This window comes from Cuculus canorus, chromosome 30, assembly GCF_017976375.1.
Source record: "Cuculus canorus isolate bCucCan1 chromosome 30, bCucCan1.pri, whole genome shotgun sequence".
Classification (NCBI taxonomy): domain Eukaryota; kingdom Metazoa; phylum Chordata; class Aves; order Cuculiformes; family Cuculidae; genus Cuculus; species Cuculus canorus.
In genome coordinates this window covers 102,756-124,553 of record NC_071430.1, presented here as the reverse complement: position 1 = coordinate 124,553, position 21,798 = coordinate 102,756, and the positions used below count along the sequence as shown (strand labels likewise).

General features: G+C 52.1%; 1 protein-coding gene across 1 annotated transcript; it reads left to right on the top strand.

Moving 5' to 3' along the window:
• The first annotated feature begins 4 nt into the window (after positions 1–4).
• ATP13A1 (ATPase 13A1) lies at positions 5–21,234 on the top strand. Its single transcript, XM_009565406.2, has 26 exons — positions 5–365; positions 3,587–3,676; positions 3,970–4,160; positions 4,504–4,576; positions 4,887–5,042; positions 5,365–5,434; positions 6,408–6,514; positions 7,458–7,587; positions 7,813–7,868; positions 9,079–9,205; positions 9,448–9,585; positions 10,419–10,539; positions 11,136–11,293; positions 12,165–12,340; positions 13,069–13,179; positions 14,128–14,253; positions 14,539–14,647; positions 14,921–15,120; positions 15,499–15,595; positions 16,019–16,200; positions 16,473–16,587; positions 17,391–17,587; positions 18,058–18,200; positions 18,667–18,778; positions 20,031–20,174; positions 21,096–21,234. Exons 1-26 carry the CDS (start codon positions 36–38, stop codon positions 21,204–21,206), a joined length of 3,570 nt encoding a protein of 1,189 aa, XP_009563701.2. The 5' UTR covers positions 5–35; the 3' UTR covers positions 21,207–21,234.
• The last annotated feature ends 564 nt before the right edge of the window (positions 21,235–21,798 follow it).

Sequence of the window (21,798 nt, the reverse complement as noted above, 5' to 3'; positions counted from 1 at the left end):
GGAAGCGGAAGTGTCTCGTTGCCGTCTGTCGGAAGATGGCGGCGGCCGGGCCGGCTGCGGCTCCCTCGGACGAGCTGGTCTCGTCGGTGACGCTTTACCGGCGGCGGCCGCGGCTCCTTCACGGCACCGTGCTGCCCTTCGTGGCGGGGCTCTACCCGGCCTGGCTGTGGCTGTGGGGGCCGCGGGTGTGGGCGGCGTGGTGGGAAACGGCGGCGGCGGCGGAGGAAGAGGAGGCCGCGGGCCCGGGCCCGGCGCCGCCCGAGGCCGCGTTCCTGGCGCTGGCAGCGATCGGTGCGGTCCATCTGCTTACGGCGCTGTCGGGGCTGTGGTCGGTGCACGCTCATTGCGCCCTTACCTGCGTCAGGGTGAGTTCCCGGGGCTGCCGGTACCGCGAGGCCACCCATACATAGAGCCATAGAATGGTTTGGGTTGGAAGGGAGCTCAAAGCCCATCCAGTTTCACCCCCTGCCATGGGCAGGGACGCCTCCCACTGGATCGGGTTGCTCCAAGCCCCATCCAACCTGGCCTTCAACACCTCCAGGGATGGAGCAGCCACGACTTCCCTGGACAACCTGCTCCAGTGCTTCACCATTCTAATGTGAAGAAATTCTTCCTTATGTCAAGCCTAAATCTGCCCCTTTTTGGTTTATTCCTGTTTCCCATTGTCTTTTCACCACAAGCCTTTGAGAGCAGTCCCTCCCCAGCTTTCCTGTAGTTAATGGAAGGTTGCTCTAAGGTCTCCTTGGAGCCTTCTCCAGACTGAACAAGCCCAACTCTCTCAGCCTGTGCTCATATGGGAGGTGCTCCAGCCCCCCAGTCATCTTTGTGGCCTCCTCTGGACCTGTTCTGACAGCTCCATCTCCTTCTTATGTTGAGGGTTCCAGAACTGGGGACAGTCCTCTGGATGAGGTCTCACAAGAGAGGAATAGAGGGGCAGAATGCCCTCCCTCGCCCTGCTGGCCACGCTGCTTTGGATGCAGCCCAGGACAGGGTTGTTTTCTGGGCTGCAACTGAATGTTGCCAGCTCATAGAATTATAGAATCACTAGGTTGGAAAGGACCCACTGGATCATCGAGTCCACTATTCCTAATACTCCCTAAACCATGTCCCTCAGCACCTCATCCACTGTCCCTTAAACACCTCCAGGGAAGGTGACTCAACCACCTCCCTGGGCAGCTGTTCCAGTGCCCAGTGACCCTTTCTGTGAAAAATTTCTTCCTGATGTTCGGCCTGAACCTCCCCTGGCGGAGCTTGATGCCGTTCCCTCTTGTCCTGTCCCCTGTCACTTGGGAGAAGAGGCCAGCTCCCTCCTCTCCACAACCTCCTTTCAGGTAGTTGTAGAGAGTAGTAAGGTCTCCCCTCAGTCTCCTCTTCTCCAGGCTAAACAACCCCAGCTCTCTCAGCCGCTCCTCGTAAGACTTGTTCTCCAGCCCTTTCACCAGCTTCGTTGCTCTTCTCTGGACACGTTCCAGAGCCTCAACATCCTTCTTGTGGTGAGGGGCCCTTAACTGAACACAGTACTCAAGGTGCGGTCTCACCAGTGCCGAGTACAGAGGGAAAATAGTCTGTAGCACTGCACAGGGTTGTTGTGCCTCAAGTGCAGGACCCGGCATTTGGCCTTGTTAAACCTCATCCCATTGGTCTCGGCCCAGCAGTCCAGCCTGTTCAGATCCCTCTGCAGAGCCTCCCTACCGTCCAGTAGATCCACGCTTCCACCCAGCTTAGTGTCATCTGCAAACTTGCTGAGGGTGCACTCAATGCCTTCATCCAGGTCATTGATAAAGACATTGAACAGGCTGAGCTCTGAGGAACTCCACTTGTGACCGGCCTCCAGCTGGAGTTAACTCCATTGACCACCACTCGCTGGGCCCGGTCATCCAACCAGTTTTCAACCCAGGAGTGTGTGCGCCCATCCAGGCCAGAGACAGACAGTTTCTGAAACAGAATGGTGTGAGAAACTGTGTCAAAGGCTTTACTGAAGTCCAAGAAGACTCCATCCACAGCCTTTCCCTCGTCTAGTAGTCGAGTCACTTTGTCATAGAAGGCGATTAAGTTAGTTTGGCAAGACCTGCCTTTCATGAATTCATGTTGACTGGGCCTGATCACCCCGTTCTCTTGCATGTGCTTCATGATAGCACTCAAGATCTCCTGTTCCATGACTTTCCCTGGCACTGAGGTCAGACTGATAGGCCTGTAGTTCCCCGGATCCTCCCTGCAACCCTTCTTGTAGATGGGCACAACACCAGCCAGCCTCCAGTCCAGTGGAAATGTCGAGCTTCTCATCCATCAGCACTCCCAGGTCCTTCTCTGCAGGGCAGCTCTCAATCATATCATCCCCTGTCGTGTATTGAAGTTGGGGATTGCCCCAACTCAGGTGTAGGATCTTGCCCTCGGCCTTGTTGAACCTCCTGAGGTTCTCACAGCCCGACTTCTCCAGCCTATCCAGGTCTCTCTGGATGATATCCCGTCCTTCCGGTGTGGAAGGACACACCAGGGACCCGCACGCAGGGAGGCTCCTCCTGCTGCCCATTGGCTTTGATGATGAAGGCACAAGGGTTTCGGTTTCAATGGTGCTTTTTGCGATGTGGCAGAAACAGTCCGGGGGGGAAGGGGGCAAAGCTTTTCCGGGGAAACACTTCTCCCTTTAGTGGGGATCAGGCAGTGGCTGCTGCTGGTGGGGGTGGAGTGGCAGAGGTTCTTATTCCACCTCCCACTGTATCTGGTTGCTCCAAGCCTCATCCAACCTGGCCTTCAACACCTCCAGGGATGGGGCAGCCACTACTTCTCTGGGAACCTCGTTTAGGGCCTCCTCACCCTCACAAGAAAACATTTCTCCCTAAGATGTCATCTCAATCTCTTCTCTTTCAGCTCAAAACCATTCCCCTCGTCCTGTCCCTGCCCTCCCTGATCAAGAGCCCCTCCCCAGCTTTCCCAGACTCCCATTCCATACTGGAAGCTGCTCTAAGGTCTCCCTGGAGCCTTCTCCAGGCTGAACAACCCCAACTCTCCCAGCCTGTCCTCAGGCGGAAGGCTCTCCAGCACTCGCATCATCTCCGTGGCCTCTTCTGGCCTCTCTGCACCTGTTCCATGTCCTCCCTCTGCTGAGAACTCCAGAACTGCACGTGGGGCTCCAGGTTTGGTCTCCCCAGAGCGGAGCAGAGGGGTAGAATCCCCTCCCTGACCCTGCTGGTCTCAGCTTTTGGTGCAGCTCAGGATCTGGTTGGGCTTTCCAAGCTGGGAGCCCACTTTGCTGGCTCCTGTGGAGCTTCTCTCCCCCCACCAGCATCCCAAATCCTTCTCTCTGGAGGTGTTGAAGGCCAGGTTGGCTGAGGCATTGAGTAACATGATCCAGTGGGAGGTGTCCCTGCTCATGGCAGGGGATTGGATCTGGATCATCTTTAAGGTTCTTTCCAACCCATTCCATGATTCTATAATCAGAATGACTTCCATTCTCACAACGGCTCCACAAAGCACTCAGCTGCCAAGCGCTCTTTTCTCCAGGTGCGATCCGGCCGGGATTCCTCCCACCTTGTTGAAATCCAGGCTCTGTGACTGTTTTCTGAACCGTGTCTCGTTTGTATTGCAGGAACCTTGCCCGAAGAAAGCCACATTGGCTAAAGTTGTGCCAACCCCCAATAATGGATCAGTTGAACTGGTTCCGCTCCACAGAGACTGGGTAAGGATGTGGCTGTCGGGAGCAAAGCGATGTTTATCCCACTCTAGGGAATGCTACGAGCCTGCAGTTTATTCCCTTTTAACTTCAGTAATTCTGGAAGAACCAGTTGCAGGCAGTCAGAAGCGGGGGTGTTAAAAATTCAGTGGCATTTCCCGGTCATGGATCACAAGCAGAATCCATACCATAATGAAAGATATGAGGGACTGGGGTTCCTTCCCCTCTTCGATCCAGGTGATGCGCGGAACAAAGCCTTCAGAGCGTGCTCAACTGGTTATTTTTCCCACTTTCCATAGGATGAGGATGGGCAGGAGGCTCTTTCCTTTGAATTCCAGAAAATCAAATACTCCTATGAGATAAATGGCAAGAAACAGTTCCTCCCTGTAGCTTTTCCTGTGGAACATCCCCTTTCCTACTACCAGAACGCCCGCGGTTATCAAGAGGACAAAGACATCCGGGTGGCTGAGAAGAAATACGGCACAAACAAGTAAGTTTTCCCGATGCGGGTCTCTCCCTGATGGAATATCCCAGAGTGAGGAACAATGGTGTAGAACTGCAGTCCTGGTCCTGCTTTTCACATCTCATTTACTCCCAGGGCTTCATTCAAATTCCTTTCAGGAGGGCAGTCTTGGATCAAGGGGGTTTCTCTGGAAGGGGATTATAGGTGGGAATGAATTGCATATTGCAAATTAACTGGATCAAAGGAATTGAAAATAGGAATATTGTGGAGTACAGCCTGGTCTGACAGCAGACCTGCAGGTGGGTTTTGGGCTGGGCTTTTGCTGAGAATCTGAACTGTTTAGGTTAGTAAGGATTCTGTTCTTTCCCAGGGCGGAGATGGTGGTGCCGGAGTTCTTAGAGCTCTTTAAAGAAAGAGCTACAGCTCCATTCTTCGTCTTTCAGGTAAAACAAAGAAACAAAAAGAGCTGTAGATGCTTTTCCCTGCTAAAAATGGGAGAATCCCTGTCTTGAGAGGCAGAAATACATGGGCAGCATTCAAAAACTGGGACCAGGGGGTGTCCTTGTGCTGCAAGATTGATTTTATTGCTGGGAGTGACCCTGTTTCTCCCTGATGAGTTCCTGGGATTTTCTGTTTTCATGGCTGTTTTCTGTTTTCTGATATATTCAGTGTATCCCAAAAACTCCCAAGAAATGGAAGGCTGTTATTTTTAGAGTGGGATAGAAATAACTTCCATGTTCTGCTCTCCTGCAGGTGTTCTGTGTGGGTTTGTGGTGTCTAGATGAGTACTGGTATTACAGCGTTTTCACCCTCTCCATGTTGGTGGCATTTGAAGCTTCGCTGGTCCAGCAGCAAATGAGGAACATGTCGGAGATCCGCAAAATGGGCAACAAGCCGTACATGATCCAGGTAATCAGAACCAGAGGGGATTGTGCATGGAATCATAGAATCAACAAATGGTTTGAGTTGGAAGGGACCTCAAAGCCCATCCAGTTCCAACACCTCATCCCATCCCTGTGCTTCCTGATCAATAGCCCCTCCCCAGCTTTCCTGGAGACCCCTTTCCATACTGGAAGCTGCTCTAAAGTCTGCCTGGAGCCTTCTGCAGGCTGAACAACCCCAGCTCCAGCCTCTGCTAGCTGATTTGCTGTTCCTTGTTCCCATCCTTTTCCTCTCATCCTTTTCTGATGCACACAGCGATTCTTAAAGTGGTTTTTTTTTCCGTTCACAGGTTTACAGGAACCGCAAGTGGCGCCCCATTTCCAGCGATGAGATTATCCCAGGGGATATTGTTTCAATAGGTAAAGATGGCTGTAATCAAAAGCTTGTTCAAATCAGATTTGTTCCAGTGCACTGAGTTTCCTGGTGAATTGAATGAGGCACAGCAATCTAACGGCCACGGTTGGCTGCTGTTGAGGACTTTGGTTCCTACGTATCACAATGCAAGGGTCCAAGAGATTAATGTGTGGGCTGGATCTCTCAGACCTGCCTGAAGGAAAGGATAAATTGGCCTGATATCTTTCAGCTTAGGACTGTGAGGATGAAGACTTCCCTTCCTCCTGATAACATCGTCCTAGAAGAGAAAGGGCAGATCTCTCTCTTAACCCTGCTCTCCTGTTTAAGCTGGTGATCCCAGGCCTGGACAGTAATGAGAACGATGGTTTTAAGCTTTCCAGCTCCCAACAGAGACCTAAATACTGTGAAACGCTCTTGGTTCTCAGCAGTGCCAAGTGTGTATGTGCTGCAGAGGTGGGTTTGCAGCCCAGAGGGGGTTTGAAGATTTAGGAGTCTCCTTTCTCTCAGCTAAACTGAGGGAGAGCTGTGCCCTGCCAGACAAACAGCAAACAACAATCACTAAGAACCATAGAATCATGGAATGCTTTGGTTGGAAGGGATCTCAAAGCCCATCCAGTTCTACCCTCTGCCATGAGCAGGGAAACCTCCCACTGGATCAGCTTGCTCCGAGCCCCATCCAACCTGGCCTTCAACACTTCCAGGGATGGGGCAGCCACTATTTCTCTGGGAGCCTGGGCCAGGGCCACCTCACCTTCACAGGAGAACATTTCTCCCGAAGATCTCATCTCCAACTCCTCTCTTTCAACTGAAAACCATTCTCTCTCATCCTGTCCTTGTAGTCCCTGATCAAGAGCCGCTCCCCAGCTCTCCTGGAGGCTCCTTTCCATACTGGAAGCTGCTCCAAGGTTTCTCTGGAGCTGTCTGTTCTCTTCCCTCCTGTCTCTGACTTTCTTCTCAGTGTTAATATATTTATTACAGGCCGATCTCCACATGAAAACCTCGTGCCGTGCGACGTGCTGCTGCTACGTGGGAGGTGCATTGTGGATGAAGCCATGCTGACAGGAGAATCCGTGCCGCAGATGAAGGTCTGTGTGACACGTTCTCTGCATTGTTGCTCTCTTTCAGCTTGGAAAAGTAAAGAACATTCAAACCAATGCAGTATTTCTGAGGGCAACTTACCTTTTTTTGTGTGAATGCTGGCCCAGGCAACCCGGTCTGTTCGTTATCGGCTCCCTGTTGGTGATTGATGGTCTCTGGTAAATGAGAAACAGAAATATCTGTTTTGTCTGGCAGTGTCTCTGGCCTCTAGGTCTGAACCGCATCATGCGGGCACGGCATTGCCCTCCTACACATTCCCCAGTCTGGATTCCTTTGGCTGGAGAGTGATGTGAGGAGGAACAAGTATAAAGAACCTCAAACCCCTGAATATTCCTTCTTTTTGTGCCAGTCGGGGACTTAAAAATGATCAAGTAGTGCTTGCAGAGCCTTCCTTGCCGAGTTCAGCGTTCCAAAGAGTGAACTAACCCAAAAATCAGAATTCCAGGAAGCAGTCGTGGTGCCAAGCCTGACAATATTCCGGAAGCATTTGGAAAACACCCTCAAATAGATGTGGTGAATTTTGGGGTTCTCCTGTGCAGGGACAGGAGTTGAACACGATGATCCTTGTGGGTTCATCCAACTCAGGACATTCTATGATACTATGACTATTCCCCAAAACCGAAATAACAAGGCCAAATGAGTCCCCCAAAAGCCACAATGCCAAGGCCAAGTGAGTCCCCCCAAACCCACAATTCTAAGTCAAAACAAGTTCCCCAAAACCACAATTCTGAGAGTGAACGAGTCCCCCAAAACCAGAATTCCCACAGATTCCAGGCCTTAAGCCCGGGCTGCTCCGGAGCTGAATGGCGAGTTAAGGTCTTGATTCAGTTCAGACACATCAAGAGCATCTTGTGTGATAGGAATGGAGAGGAACACTTAAAATTTACTTGTTGATAGCTGTGAATCCGAGACCTGGATGTTGTCCTGTAGGAGCCCGTGGAGGATCTAAGCCCAGAGCACGTCTTGGATATGCAGACAGATTCCCGCCTCCACATCATATTTGGGGGAACCAAAGTGGTGCAGCACATCCCGCCCCAGAAAGCCAGCACGGGACTGAAACGTAGGTACCTGTGTAAATTCTCTGAGAGACGGCACGTCGTATGCTCACTGCTTGATGCGATCAAGTCGTTCTCCCTCACTAATGGTTTACATTGATAATAATGCTGCTGTCAGACTATTAAAGCTGACAGGATCCCCTTGTAAGCGAGAGAAGGGTGTAGCTCCTGTGTTTTCTGTCTGATAAGCCTATAAAAGATCTACATTGAGCTTTCTGTCTTCGTTGCAGCGGTCGATAATGGGTGCGTGGCGTACGCCCTGAGGACCGGCTTCAACACGTCTCAGGTAAGACGTGAACGTGCCCTCTTACCACTGTCCTGTCTGTGGTGCTGGTTCTGTCGTTCAGCGCTTCGCTGTAAGGAAATCCTTGTGAAAGGTTTGATCATAGGTGGTCTAAAGCCTGGAGTATCTCCCTTCTGAGGACAGACTGGGAGAGTTTGAGTTGTTGAGCCTGGAGGAGGACACAGGGAGAATTTAGAGCAGCTTCCAGTATGGAAAGGGGCTCCAGGAAAGCTGTTGAGGGACGTTTGATCAAGAAGTGCAGGAGATAGGACAAGGGAAACAGTTTTGAGCTGAAAGAGGGGAGATTGAGATGAGATCTTGGGGAGAAATGTTCGTATGTGAGAGTGGGGAGGCCCTGGCCCAGGTTGCCCAGAGCAGTGGTGGCTGCTCCATCCCTGGAGGTGTTGAAGGCCAAGTTGGATGGGACTTGGAGCAACCAGATCCAGTGGGAGGTATCTCTGTCCATGGCAGGGGGTGGAACTGGGTGGACTTCATGGTCCCTTCCAAACCAAACTGTTCCATGATTCTGTGAAATACAGCAGTGGGAAAATATAAATCAGGGCATCAAAGTTCCCTGTTTTGTTTGGAAGAGGAATGAATAGGTTGGTCTCTGTGTGTCAAATAAGTAATCTGGTGTTTGATGGAGAAGCCTGGGAGTCAGGATTCAGAGTTTCTGTTGTGACTGACCACACCACACACACTTCAGCTCCTTGTGATCCCTGATTCTGTGATGATAATTGTTGGGAAGGGGCACTTGAGAGTGTTCATAGGGACTGAAGGTCGGAAGGGGAGCTTTTCCAATTGAAAATTGAAGATTGCTTCAAAGAAGTCATCGGCTTGAGTGACTTGAGTTTGAGGTTTTTAGTAGCTTAATTATAGAATCATTAAGGTTGGAAAAGACCTCTAAGCCCATCCAGTCCAACTGTCAGCTCAACACCCTCCAGCCCACTAAACCACATCCCCAAGTGCCACGTCTCCGTGCTTTTTGAACCTCTCAGGGAAGGAGACTCTACAGCTTCCCTGGGCAAAGTGATTCTAGGGTGCTTCCCTCAGTGACTCCAGGCTGCTGCCTGTTAAGAGGATACAGAAGTGAGAATCGTTTTCAGACTCTGGCACTAAAACACCAGAGTGTGATTTGAAAACTGGGGTTCATAGATCTTTGTAACAAATTGCTGCTGAGAGAACTTCTTGCACTGAAGGCCCTTCTTCCCAGGGGAAATTGCTACGTACAATCCTCTTTGGGGTGAAGAGAGTGACAGCCAATAACTTAGAGACCTTCATTTTCATCCTCTTCCTGCTGGTCTTTGCCATCGCTGCTGCAGCATATGTCTGGATCGAAGGTGAGTTTCCTTCTTGCCTCTTCCAGGACACATTCCAAAGCTTATGGGGAGCAGAGTTGGAATGCTTTGAGTTATAATATCCAGTTTGGGTTGTGCTGGTATTTCAGTGTAGGGGCTTATGCTGCGTTCGGGATGCTTTTCTTGTCCTTCCTGGGTAGCTGAGCTGCTTTGAGGGACTCGGTTCCAGGGGTTGCACAGTCTGAGGCTGAGGAGGTACATGGATTTCCCATATCATTCCACAGGCACCAGGGATCCCAGCAGGAACCGTTACAAGCTCTTCCTGGAGTGTACTTTAATCCTGACATCAGTTGTTCCACCTGAACTTCCCATCGAGCTCTCCCTGGCTGTCAACACCTCCCTCATCGCCTTGGCCAAGCTCTGTAAGTCCCGAGCCTGAACACAGACACAAAACCGGGGCTTGCTGCGTCTGGGAAGATAGGAGGGAAGATACTCGTATGAAAGTCTGCTCGTTCGACAGTCCTGCAGTGAGCAGGTTCCTATACACACGGGCTGAGTGGAAAATAGATTGGGAGCAGGCCTGAAGAGAAGGACCTGGGGTGTGCTGGGGGAGGAGAAGCTCAGTATCAGCCAGCAAAGTGTGCTTGCTGCCCAGAAAACCAACCGTGTCTTGCTAAAACTCCAGAGAGACCTTAAAGTAGCTTCCAGTATGGAAAGGGGCCTCCAGGAATGCAGGGGAGGGGCTGTTGATTAGGGACTGCAGGGATGAGATGAGGGGAATGGTTTTGAGCTGAAAAAGCAGAGGTGAAATCATAGGGAGAAATGTTTTCCTGTGAAGGCAGGAAGGCCCTGGCCCAGATTGCCCAGAGCAGTGGTGGCTGCCCCATTCCTGGAGGTGTTGAAGGCCAGGTTGGATGGGGCTTGGAGCAACCTGGTCCAGTGGGACATGTCCCTGCCCATGGCAGGGGATGGAACTGGATGAGCTTTGAGGTTTCTTCCAACCCAAACCATTGCATGGTTCCGTGCGGAATAGGGAGGTCATCAGGGAGGTCATCGACTTCAGGGTCGGACAGCCTCACTGCTACCACCTGGTGTCCATGTTTCAAATGCTGGGAGAATGCAGAACTGGGAGGTTTGGGTTCATTAACTCCAAGATCTGTGTCAGTAGCTCCTGTTTTATGATTAAAGCCCCTCAAGATCCTGCTCTGGCTTTGTTGCAGCTGCTCTCTCACGAATTCCCTCTTCTCTATTCCAGACGTGTACTGCACGGAGCCTTTCCGTATCCCCTTTGCTGGCAAAGTTCAAGTTTGCTGTTTTGACAAAACTGGCACCTTAACCAGCGATCACCTCGTGGTGAGAGGAGTGGCCGGGCTTGGGTAGGTCCTGGGGGATGTTTTGTACACGGTTTTCTGGCTTTTGGCACTGTGGGGATTCCTCAGGCAGAAGCAAAACCACATTCTGGTGGGGAAGAGAAGGTAATCAGAGATTCTGAAACTGGAAGAAGTGGGTTGAGCTGGAAGGAGAGAGGGTTTTGGTCTCTGGCAGTGACTCTGGACTCAGAATTGTGAATGTAATTGTCCAGGGGGGTTTCTTCCCCAGGGATTTTATGTGACTGAGATCTCTGCTGCTCCATGCAGTAGGATCCTGCCTTTTCCTGCCACCGAGTCATGTTTGAGGGCTGGATGGCACAGCAGAAATGCATTCGAATCCTTTGATTCTGCAATAACTCCAGTGCGTTCATTCCAGCCCAGACTTTGGGTGTTCTATTTGAATCAAGAGTCAAAAATTAAGGGCTTTGGCATTGTTTGCAGTTGAGATGGTGCCAGATTTCCTAAGGCTTTGATCTTGCCATGAGAAGCTCCGGTGTTTACTGTGTTAGAGCAGGAATTTTTCACTGGGAAGAATTCCAGAGCTTATCTGCGATAACGTGAATGGGTCTGTTAACACGGACAGTCTTTTTTTTGTGCCGCAGGGATGGGAAGGAAGTGACCCCGGTATCTGACATCCCCGTAGAAACCCACCGAGCCATTGCTACTTGCCACTCGCTGGTCCAGCTGGATGATGGGACTCTGGTGGGAGATCCGTTGGAGAAGGCCATGTTGATGGCTGTGGACTGGACCCTGACCAAAGGTAAAACCGGCTTCCAGTTCCTCCTTGGCTGATTCCTGAGCGTCATTCACATTCACTCTGGGTTTTTTTGAACACCGATTTTCTCAATTCTGAGCATGAAATTATCTCGACTATGGAGACTTCCTGTGCCCTGAGTCAGCCGGTGTGGGTTTTCCTTCTGGATTTTTACCTGTATCATGGAATGGTTTGGATTGGAAGAGACCTCAAAGCCCATCCAGTTCCAATCTCCTGCCATGGGCAGGGACGCCTCCCACTGGATGTGGTTGCTCCAAGCCCCATCCAGCCTGGCCTTCAACACCTCCAGGGATGGGGCAGCCACCACTGCTCTGGGCAACCTGGGCCAGGGCCTCCCCACCCTCACAGGAGAACATTTCTTCCTAATATCCCGTCTTAATCTCCCCTCTTTCAGCTCAAAACCATTCCCCTTGTCCTATCCCTGCACTCCCTGATCAAGAGCCCCTTCCCATCTTTCCTGGAGCCCCTTTCCATACTGGAAGCTGCTCTAAGGCCTCCCCGCAGCCTTGTCTTCTCCAGGCTGAACAACCCCAACTCTCAGCCTTTCCTTGGACGGGAGATGCTCCAGCCCTCACATCATCTCCGTGGCCTTCTCTGGCCTCGCTCCAGCAGCTTCATGTCCTTCCATGCCATTCATGCTACAAATGCCCCTTCAACCATTCATAACAATGCAAATAGGTTATTCTGATCAATTATATCCCTTAATTCTTGGCACTGGAATTTCTACCTCTGTGTCTTTGTGTCTAGGGAGAGGGAATTCCGCTGATCTCAGTGGCTTCCTTTGGGACCCAAAGGGAGGGATGTTGCTTTTCATACCAAGAAACCTTTCAGGATTTCCTGATCTGTTTGTTTCCAGATGAGAAAGTTTTCCCCAGAAGTATTAAAACTCAGGGACTGAAAATTCACCAGCGCTTTCATTTTGCCAGTGCCCTGAAAAGAATGTCTGTCTTGGCGTCCTACGAGAAGATCGGCTCCACTGATCTCTGTTACATTGCAGCTGTGAAAGGGGCCCCGGAGACGCTGCACAAAATGGTGAGCGCGTCTCTAGGTGAGGAAGGACTCCTCCAGCATGCGTGCTCGGCCCCTTCCACCTCTTCTCCCTCTCTGGAAAACCTGGATGATGTAGAGATCATCATAGAATCGTGGAATGGTTTAGGTTGGAAGGGACTTCAAAGCCCATCCAGTTCCACCCCTCTCTGGGCAGGGACACCTTGCACTGGATCTGGTTGTTCCAAGCCCCATCCAACCTGGCCTTCAACACCTCCAGGGATGGAGCAACCATCATTTCACTGGACAACCTGTGACAATGCCTCCCCACCCTCAAAGGAAAACATTTCTCCCTAAGATCTTACCTCAATCTCCCCTCTTTCAGCTCAAAACCGTTCCCCTTGTCCTATCCCTGCACTCCTTGATCAAGAGCCCCTCCGCAGCTTTCCTGGATGCCCTTCCCATCCTGGAAGCTGCTCTAAGGTCTCCCCAAAGCCTTCTCGTCTCCATGGTGAACAACCCCTAGTTAACCAGTGCCTGAAAAACTCCGCCTGGGAGTTTCAGTCTGATCCCAGTGGAGACTGAATGTGCCTTCCTGGTGTTGTTGCTTTTCCTGACAGCAGAGGGCCCAATCTTTAGGATCTCCTCCTTTATGGTGAAGGACCCTTTCAAAGGCTCCTCTTTCCTCCCATCCACATATTTAATGCGAGATGTGCTATGGAATTGTGTTTAGAACTGCGTTAATATGCTGCGTTTCCTTATACCTTCTCCAGTTGTCCCAGTGCCCAAGCAACTACCACTCTGTCCACACGGAAATTTCACATGAGGGAGCAAGAGTGCTGGCCCTTGGCTACAAAGAACTGGGACACCTCACTCACCAGCAGGTAAGTGTGTCTATTTAGTCCTTGTAATTCAGCACCTATAAAGGAAATGGAGGTGGGGAGAACAGGGAAGAGGAGTGGGACTCTTTTGGGATGTGGTTGTCCAAAGCTGCTGAAATCGTGGTGTTGCGATCAGGATCTTCTGGGAAGATCGCAGGCTCTGTATTGTGCTCCCAGCTTTGAATTCTGGTGAATCGTAGAATCCTGGAATGCTTTGGGTTGGAAGGGACCTCAAAGCCCATCCAGTTCCACCCCCTGCCATGGGCAGGGACACCTCCCACTGGATCAGATTGCTCCAAGCCCCATCCAACCTGGCCTTCAACCCCTCCAGGGATGGGGAAGCCACCACTGCTCTGGGCAAGCTGGGCCAGGGCCTTCCTGCCTTCACAGGAAAACATTTCTCCCTAAGATCTCATCTCAATCTCCTCGTCCTATCCCTGCCCTCCCTGATCAAGAGCCCCTCCCCATCCTTCCTGGAGCCCCTTTCCATCCTGGAAGTGGCTCTGAGGTCTCGACAGAGCTTCTCGAGGCTGAACAGCCCCAACCTGTCCTCATATAGGAAATCCTCTCCCACAGTGAGTGGTTCTTAAATCTCCCAGTTCCTGCCTTTGCCCTCTGCGTTGTTGAGCAATGCTTCTGTTTCCCTGCTCATAAAGCAGGCTCAGCTCTTCCGTGTAGGAATTGAGAGTCTCGACGCTGAGGTTCTCAGTTGTGAATCTGTTTTTCTGTGAGGATGAGCATATGTAACTATTCTTGGGGCTGTCTCTGCGGAGCTTTGTGCCAAAGAAGTCTTTCTTCTAGAGCAGCCAGGCCTTTCCAGGGTTGCTCCGTGGATCTCGGAGCACCGGTTCTGTTCCTAGCGATTCTTTGTGATTGCAAGAAACCATCCTGGAAAGCACGATTGCTGCTATGGAGCATCAGGTAACTCTGTTTGCTGATTTGCTTTGGCAGGTGAGAGAGATGAAACGTGAAGCTTTGGAGTGCGATCTTCGATTTGTGGGATTCATTGTGGTTTCCTGTCCTCTCAAAGCTGATTCCAAAGCTGTCATCAGGGAGATCCAGAACGCATCCCACCACGTAAGCATCAGCAGCATCCAAGTGTTTAGGATGTGGAATTCCAGTACCTTTGCAAAGTGAGGGCTTTCCTAGGGAGAACTGTGGACAGGATGTGATTTTTGTGGTGGAATTTGCCTCGATGCAGAGGGAAACCATTCCTCTGGGTGCTGCTCAGAGCTCCCTTCTTGTAGGGAACATCACCGGCGTCCATGCTCAGCAGAAATCTTTCCAGTGTGAATAAGACTCGCTGAGAAGCACTGTTTATCTCCCGGCGCTGATTTTTGACCCCTTTTACTTCCCCTTCAGGTAGTGATGATAACAGGAGACAATCCTCTCACCGCCTGCCACGTGGCGCGGGAGCTGCACTTCCTCCAGAAGGAGCACACCCTCATTCTGCAGCCTCCTGTCAGCGAAGGTAAGCGATGCTGTGCAGGAAATGCCTCTATTTTGGAGGACAGCAGCCAAAGCGGTGACCATTGTGTCCGTAATAGTAGAATCATAGAAGAGTTTGGATTGGAATGGACTTTAAAGATCATGTAGTTCCAACCCCGCTGCCGTGGGCAGGGACATCCCACTAAATCAGGCTGCCTGATGGCGAGGGGCTGCGAATACCGGAGTCAACATCCGTCGAGTGGCTGGGAGGGTTCTCACAGGTGTGCTCCGGCCAAGCCCGTGCTTGTCTTTCCAGATTCCAGCTGGCAGTGGCGATCCATCGACGGCGCCATCGTGCTCCCAGCCTTGCCATCCTCTTTGCGAGAGCTGACGCAGCGATATGACCTGTGCGTAACTGGGGAGGGGCTCTCTCACCTCCAGTCTGTGGACAAACAGCAGCTGCTGAAGCTCATTCCACATATCCAGGTGTTTGCCAGAGTGGTGCCGAAGCAGAAGGTGAGAAACGCCACAGAAATGCCTTCAGGAAAGCTGGGATGGGGCTTTTGATCAGGGAGGGCAGGGATAGGACGAGGAGAATGATTTTAAGATGAAGGGAAGGAGATTTACATGAAATCTGAGGAAGAAATGTGGGTGCAGAGGGCCTGGCTGTGATTGCCTCGAGAAGTTGTGGCTGCCCCATCCCTGGAGGTGTTGAAGGACACGTTGGGTGGGGCTTGGAGCAACCAGATCCAGTGGGAGGTGTTCCTGCCCATGGCAGGGAGTTGAAACTGGATGGGCCTTGAGGTCCCTTCCAGCTCAAACCATTCCATAGTTCAATGACCAAGCCCAGAACATGGTGCCTTTTAGATTCTTACGACACCTTTATTTTCGCAGGAGTTTGTCATCACTGCTTTGAAGAGCCTGGACTACATCACGCTGATGTGTGGGGATGGCACCAACGATGTTGGAGCTTTGAAACACGCGGATGTGGGTGAGTCAGCGTGCAGGACTCCATCACGTTGCCTCTGCCTAAGTTTAGCTCTAAACACAAAACCAGGGTTGGTTTCTCTGTTGGTTTTGGGGCCGGGACCTATCTGACCAACATCCTATGGTGACATAAAGCAATGTAAAGTAGATTCTCTGTGTCAGTGGAATACCTGGTGGGTGTACACCAGCAGGATTTCAGCTGAAAACAGTTTCCCTCATGCTATCCCTGCACTCCCTGATCAAGAGCCCCTCCCCAGCTTTCGTGGAGCCCCTTTCCATACTGGAAGCTGCTGTAATATCTCCCTGAAGCCTTCTCTTCTCCAGGCTGAACAACCCCAACTCTCCCAGCCTCTCCTCAGATGAGAGGTTCTCCAGCCTTTGTGGCCTCTTCTGGACTCGCTCTAACAATGTTTTTGTGCTCCTGCAGGAGTAGCACTGCTGGCAAATGCTCCCGAGAGACTGCCCGAACGGAAAAAGAAAGCTCGAGATGGCCCCAGCGATGGAAGGCCGGCCCTGCCATCGATGGGGAGTGGGTCGGTGAAGCCCACATCCCGTGGTGCCAAGCACAGAGTCCTGTCCCAAAGAGAGGAACAGCTGGCCATCCATAGGGTTGGTATCAAGATGTTGAGAAGCCCATTAACCTATTCTTGCTCTTCATTTACTGCTAACTCACGAGGACTGGGAATGGCAGGATATATTGGGAAAAGACCATCCTGAGGTGGCAGAATGGATTTGAGCAGGGATGTTGAAGCTTTTCCAGCCAGCTCTCAAGCTAACGCTGCAGCCTCACCTTGTAACAGGGACGTAGGAGAGAATAACATGAGATCGGCTGTGGTTCTGGTGAGGAGGTGAACGTTTGAGTCTCTTTTATTCTCCCGCAGGAGCGGCTCAGTCAGGTCCTGAAGGATTTGGAAGAGGAGCGCGTGCCGGTCGTGAAGCTGGGCGACGCCAGCATCGCGGCTCCATTTACCTCCAAACTCTCTTCCATTCAGTGCAGTAAGTGCCTGGTGGGAACCAAACACTTGGGGTGGGTGGATCGCATCGTGTCCTTGTTCCCAAGGGGGATAGCTCTGGATTCAAAATAATCATGGAATAGTTTGGGTTGGATGGGACCTCAGTGCCCGTCCAGTTCCACCCCTCTGCCATGGGTAGGGACACCTTCCTCTGGATCAGAGGATTGGTCTCTCTCCGCGGCGAGAGAGAATTCTCTCTGCCCTCCTGCTTAGTGGCAACTGGAGAAAGGAGAAGTCATAGCCGCCTCATCCCTGGAGGTGTTGAAGGTCAGGTTGGATGGATCCTTGGATCCCTGAATGGGTCCTGGGTGTCCCTTGAGGAGACCTGGGTGTCCCTAGAGGGGTCCTGAGGAGCCCTAGAAGGGCACTGGGGGTCCCTAGAGGGGTCCTGGGGGCTCTATATGGGTCATGGGGGTCCCTAGAAGAGTCTTGGTGTCCCTAAAGAGGTTCTGGAGATCCTTAGAAGAGTCCTGGGAGGCTCCAAAGGGGTCCTGAGGATCCCTAGAGCATCCTGGTGTCCCTGGAAGGGTCTTGGGGAGGCTCCAAAGGGGTCCTAGAGAGCTCCTGGGGTCATGGAGGGCATGGAGTGGTGAGAAACGTCCCCAAATGCATGGCTTTGGCAGCTTTTTGTGTGGAGCAGCCGTGTGGGGGTTTCTTGGATGGGGTCACAAGCAGTGATGGGTTAACTTCACTTTGTCCTGCTTTGGAAAAGGAGGGGGCCTGAGGAACAGAGCCCCGGAGCCTGGTCTGTTCCCTTCCCAAACGCTGCTTCCTCTTGCTCCGTAGTCTGCCACGTGATCAAGCAAGGTCGTTGCACGCTAGTGACCACCCTCCAAATGTTCAAGATCCTCGCCCTGAACGCCCTGATCCTTGCTTACAGCCAGAGCGTCCTCTACTTGGAAGGGGTGAAGTTCAGTGATTTTCAGGCCACTCTGCAGGGGCTGCTCTTGGCCGGCTGCTTCCTTTTCATCTCCAGGTCCAAGGTAAGGGGTGGGAACTGCGTTGGAAAGGTGGCTGCTCCATGTTGGTCACATCAGGATGATTGAGGGAGCGTCTGTCTCCAAGAAAAGCCATTTATTTTAAGAAGTTAACAATCCACAGTGCTGGATGGGGTGGGATTTTTGTGTTCCCTGGGATTTGGGAGCCTCTTGTGATTGCAGGTGGCTTTGTTGAGGCTACAGAAAAAGCTGGAATAGGGGTTTGTGCTCCCTGGGATTTGGAAGCCTCTTGCGATTGCATGCAGCTTTGTTCAGGTTACTGGAAGAGCAGATGGAAGAGCTGGGAAGTGTAAAGGGTTCCGTTGAGGCTGTTCCTTGCTCCAGCCAAGGGTCTCCTGTGCGCCTGAAGCAGAATTCCTGCAGGCATCTCCCAAGCAACAAAAATATTAGTTAGATTCTGCTGGAAAACTCCCTGGAGATGCTCAAAACCCTTCATGTTTGCTTTTCTCTTCCAGCCTTTGAAGACTCTTTCCAAGGAGCGCCCACTGCCAAACATCTTTAACCTCTACACGGTCCTGACGGTGCTGCTGCAGTTCCTCGTGCACTTCCTCAGCCTTGTTTACCTGTACCGTGGCGCCCAGGCACGCAGCGATCCCAAGTAAGTGTCTGATCTTCCAGCAGTGGAATAGTTTAGAATCATGGAATGATTTGGGTCGAAAGGGACCTCAAAGCCCATCCAGTTCCACCCCCTGCCATGGGTGGGGACACCTCCCACTGGATTGGGTTGCCCCGTCCAACCTGGCCTTGAACACCTCCAGGGATGGGACAGCTGCGACTTCACTTTTCTCCAGTTGCTGCTGAACGGGAGGGCAGAGAGAGTTCTCTCTCGCAGAATTCTTTCTGCGAGCACCAGGCGTCAGGAGTTTAACGTATTAGACACATCCAGAAAAAGCTTCTCCAAACTATCCAAGCGTGTTGGCAAGGATGTGATGGAACTGGGTGGGAATACTGCGATACGTTCCGTTTCTGACATCTGCTGTCCCCACATGGCCATGCGAGGGAAGCTGAACGTTCCCGGTGATTGGGAGCCAAATCCACTGATCTCCAGCTTTGTTTTCTCTCAGACAGGAGGAGTTTGTGGATCTGTACAAGGAATTTGAGCCCAGCCTGGTGAACAGCACCGTCTACATCATGTCGATGGCGATGCAGATGGCCACGTTCGCCATCAACTACAAGGCAAGCCTTCTTTAAATCCCATCTCCAGCAGCACCGGAGAAGCTATTTATGTAATTAAGGCACAATGATGCAAAACAGTGCTCTTCTCTAATCACAAACTACATTTTTGGCAGTGCTCTGTGGGGAAAAACTCCCTCTTTTTGCTCTGTTGGAATGAGCCAAACTGTGTCCCGATGGCTTAGACAGGCGCGTGCCTCGCTAGGTAAAATCTGCTTGGATGTCTGAGCCCAGAGAGCGGTGGGGACTGGAGCTGAATGCCGCTGTCAGTGTCCCCAGGGATCAGTGTTGGGGCTGCTTCTGTTTAATGTCTTTATCCACGATCTGGATGAGGGGATTGAGTGCTCCCTCAGTGAGTTTGGAGATGACAACAAATTCGGTGCGAGTGTGGATCTGTTGGAGGCAGGAAGGGTCTGCAGAGGGATGGAGACAGGCTGGATCCGTAGATGGAGGGCAGGAAGGATCTGCAGAGGGATGGGGACAGGCTGGATCCGTAGATGGAGGGCAGGAAGGATCTGCAGAGGGATCAGGACAGGCTGGATCCATGGGCTGGAGGGCAGGAAAGGTTTGCGGAGGGATCAGGACAGGCTGGATCCGTGAGCAGGGGTATCAGATTCAACCAGGCCAAGTGCCGGGTCCTGGCCTTGGGTCACAACAACCCCAGGCAACGCTGCAGGTGTGGGGAAGAGCATCTGGAAAGATGCCTGGTGGAAAGGTACCTGGGGGTGCTGGTCATGAGCCAGCAGTGGCCTGGGTGGCCAAGGTGGCCACCAGCATCCTGGCTTGGATCAGCCATGGAGTGGCCAGCAGGAGCAGGGAAGGGATTGTCCCCCCGGTCTCAATGCTGGTGAGGCCGCACCTGGAATTCTGGGTTCAATTTTGGGCTCCTCTCTCCAAGAAGGACTTCAAGGGGCTGGAGAGCATCTGGAGAAGAAGAGGAATGGAGCTGGGGAGGGCCTGGAGCCCAGGGGTTCTGGGAGCAGCTGAGGAACCTGGGGCTGTTTATCCTGGACGAGAGAAGGCTGAGGGGAGACCTCATCGCTCTGAGCAGCTCCCAGAAAGGAGGTTGTGTTCAAAACAAACGGAGGCATGGCACTTCAGGACATGGTTTAGTAGGCTGGACTGACAGTTGGCCTGGATCTTAGAGGGCTTTTCCAACCTTAGTGATTCTACGATTCTACAAATTGCTCCACATCCCCTGTCTGAAGGAGCACAGCCTCACCTCTGCTCACTGTTTCTCCCTGCTGTGTTCCAGGGCCATCCGTTCATGGAGAGCCTCCAGGAGAACAAGCCATTGCTGTGGAGCATTGTCCTCTCGGGATTTGCCATCGTGGGTCTCCTCACAGGCTCCTCTCCGGAGTTCAACGAACAGTTTGGCTTGGTAGAGATCCCCACCGAGGTGAGCAGACAGCGTCTCTCTGCGCCTGCTACTCTTGTGCCGTTTTGCCTGGCATGACAGGACTCGGCCTGGGGAATCTTAAGGTTTTAGGAGAACGTCAGGCAGGTGGTGACTCACCATAGCTTTAAGGGAGAGGATGTGGTGGTGTTTCCTGGGGTACCAACACAGGAGAATGGATCAGGAGCAGCCCTGAGGAGAAAAACTTGGAGTCGTGGAGGAGTAGAAGCTCCAAAGGAGCCGGCAAAGTGGGTTCGCAGCACAGAAATCCAACCAGATCCTGGGCTGCATCCAAAGCCGTGGGACCAGCAGGGCGAGGGAGGGGATTCTGCCCCTCTGCTCCACTCTGGGGAGACCAAACCTGGAGCCTTGTGTCCAGTTCTGGAGTCCTCAACACAAGGACATGGAGCTGGTGGAGCGAGGCCAGAAGAGGCCACAGAGAAGGTGCAAGGGCTGGAGAACCTCCTGTACAAGGAGAGGCTGAGATCTGGAATTGTTAAGCCTGGAGAAGAGAAGGCTCCAGGGAGACCTTGGAGCAGCTTCTTGTGTGGAAAGAGGCCTCCAGAAAAGCTGGGGAGGGGCTTATCATTAGAGAGTGCAGGGACAGGACAAGGGGAACGGTTTTGAGCTGAAAGAGGGGAGATTGAGATGAGATCTTGGGGAGAAATGTTCTGTGAGGGTGGGGAGGCCCTGGCCCACATTGCCTGGAGAAGTGGTGGCTGCCCCATCCCTGGAGGTGCTGAAGGCCAAGTTGGATGGGGCTTGGAGCAACCTGATCCAGTGGGAGGTGTCCCTGCCCATGGCGGGGTTTGGAACTGGATGGGCTTTGTGGTCCCTTCCAACCCAAACCATTCCATGATTGTGTGGGGACTGTTACGGAAGAGAGGGAGGAGCGGGACTAAGGTGTTGCATTTCCTTCCCCAGTTCAAGATGGTCATCACGCAGGTGCTGCTGGCCGACTTCTTCCTCGCTTTGTTAGCGGATCGGATCCTTCAGTTTCTGCTGGGGAGCGCGAAACTTAAAGTGCCTTCCTGAATGGAATTGTGAGGTCCTCACCCCCAGCACCGTGCCGGGAACGGCAGCACCCAGCGCTGCGTTCCACCGCCACAAGACTCCTCCTTAATTCTCTTGACAATAACTGATCCCGTTGGGAAACGGGCGTGGGGAAGCTTTCCTCCAAATCATATGGAAACCAAGCACCTCTCTGAAGAAAGATTTGACTTTTTAATGTTTCCAGGATGAACCGCCAACTGCCGGGAGTTTTGTATCGCCCCAATGCTTAAGGAAACGTTTTGGTAACTAAAAAGCAGAATCGGTGTCTTTTGAAACACGTTTGGGGCTGAAAGATTTGTGATGTGCGAGCGCGTGCAGGAGAACAGCAACAACGCAAAGGGGATTCCGAGGGGCCGGAGCTCTCCCACAACAGGAATCCCTGTGGGAGGGAACATTTGGGAATAAAGAAGCGTAGAGTGACCAAGCATAGGACAAACACTGCCACAACACCTGTAGCGTGCACTGCTGTCCTGCCAACCCTGTGTTTCAAATTCATTTCAAGGCAGGTGAGAAGAGAAATACATTTATTTTTTGCCCTAAGCAATTCCTGGAAGCATTATTGTCGGGATTTCTT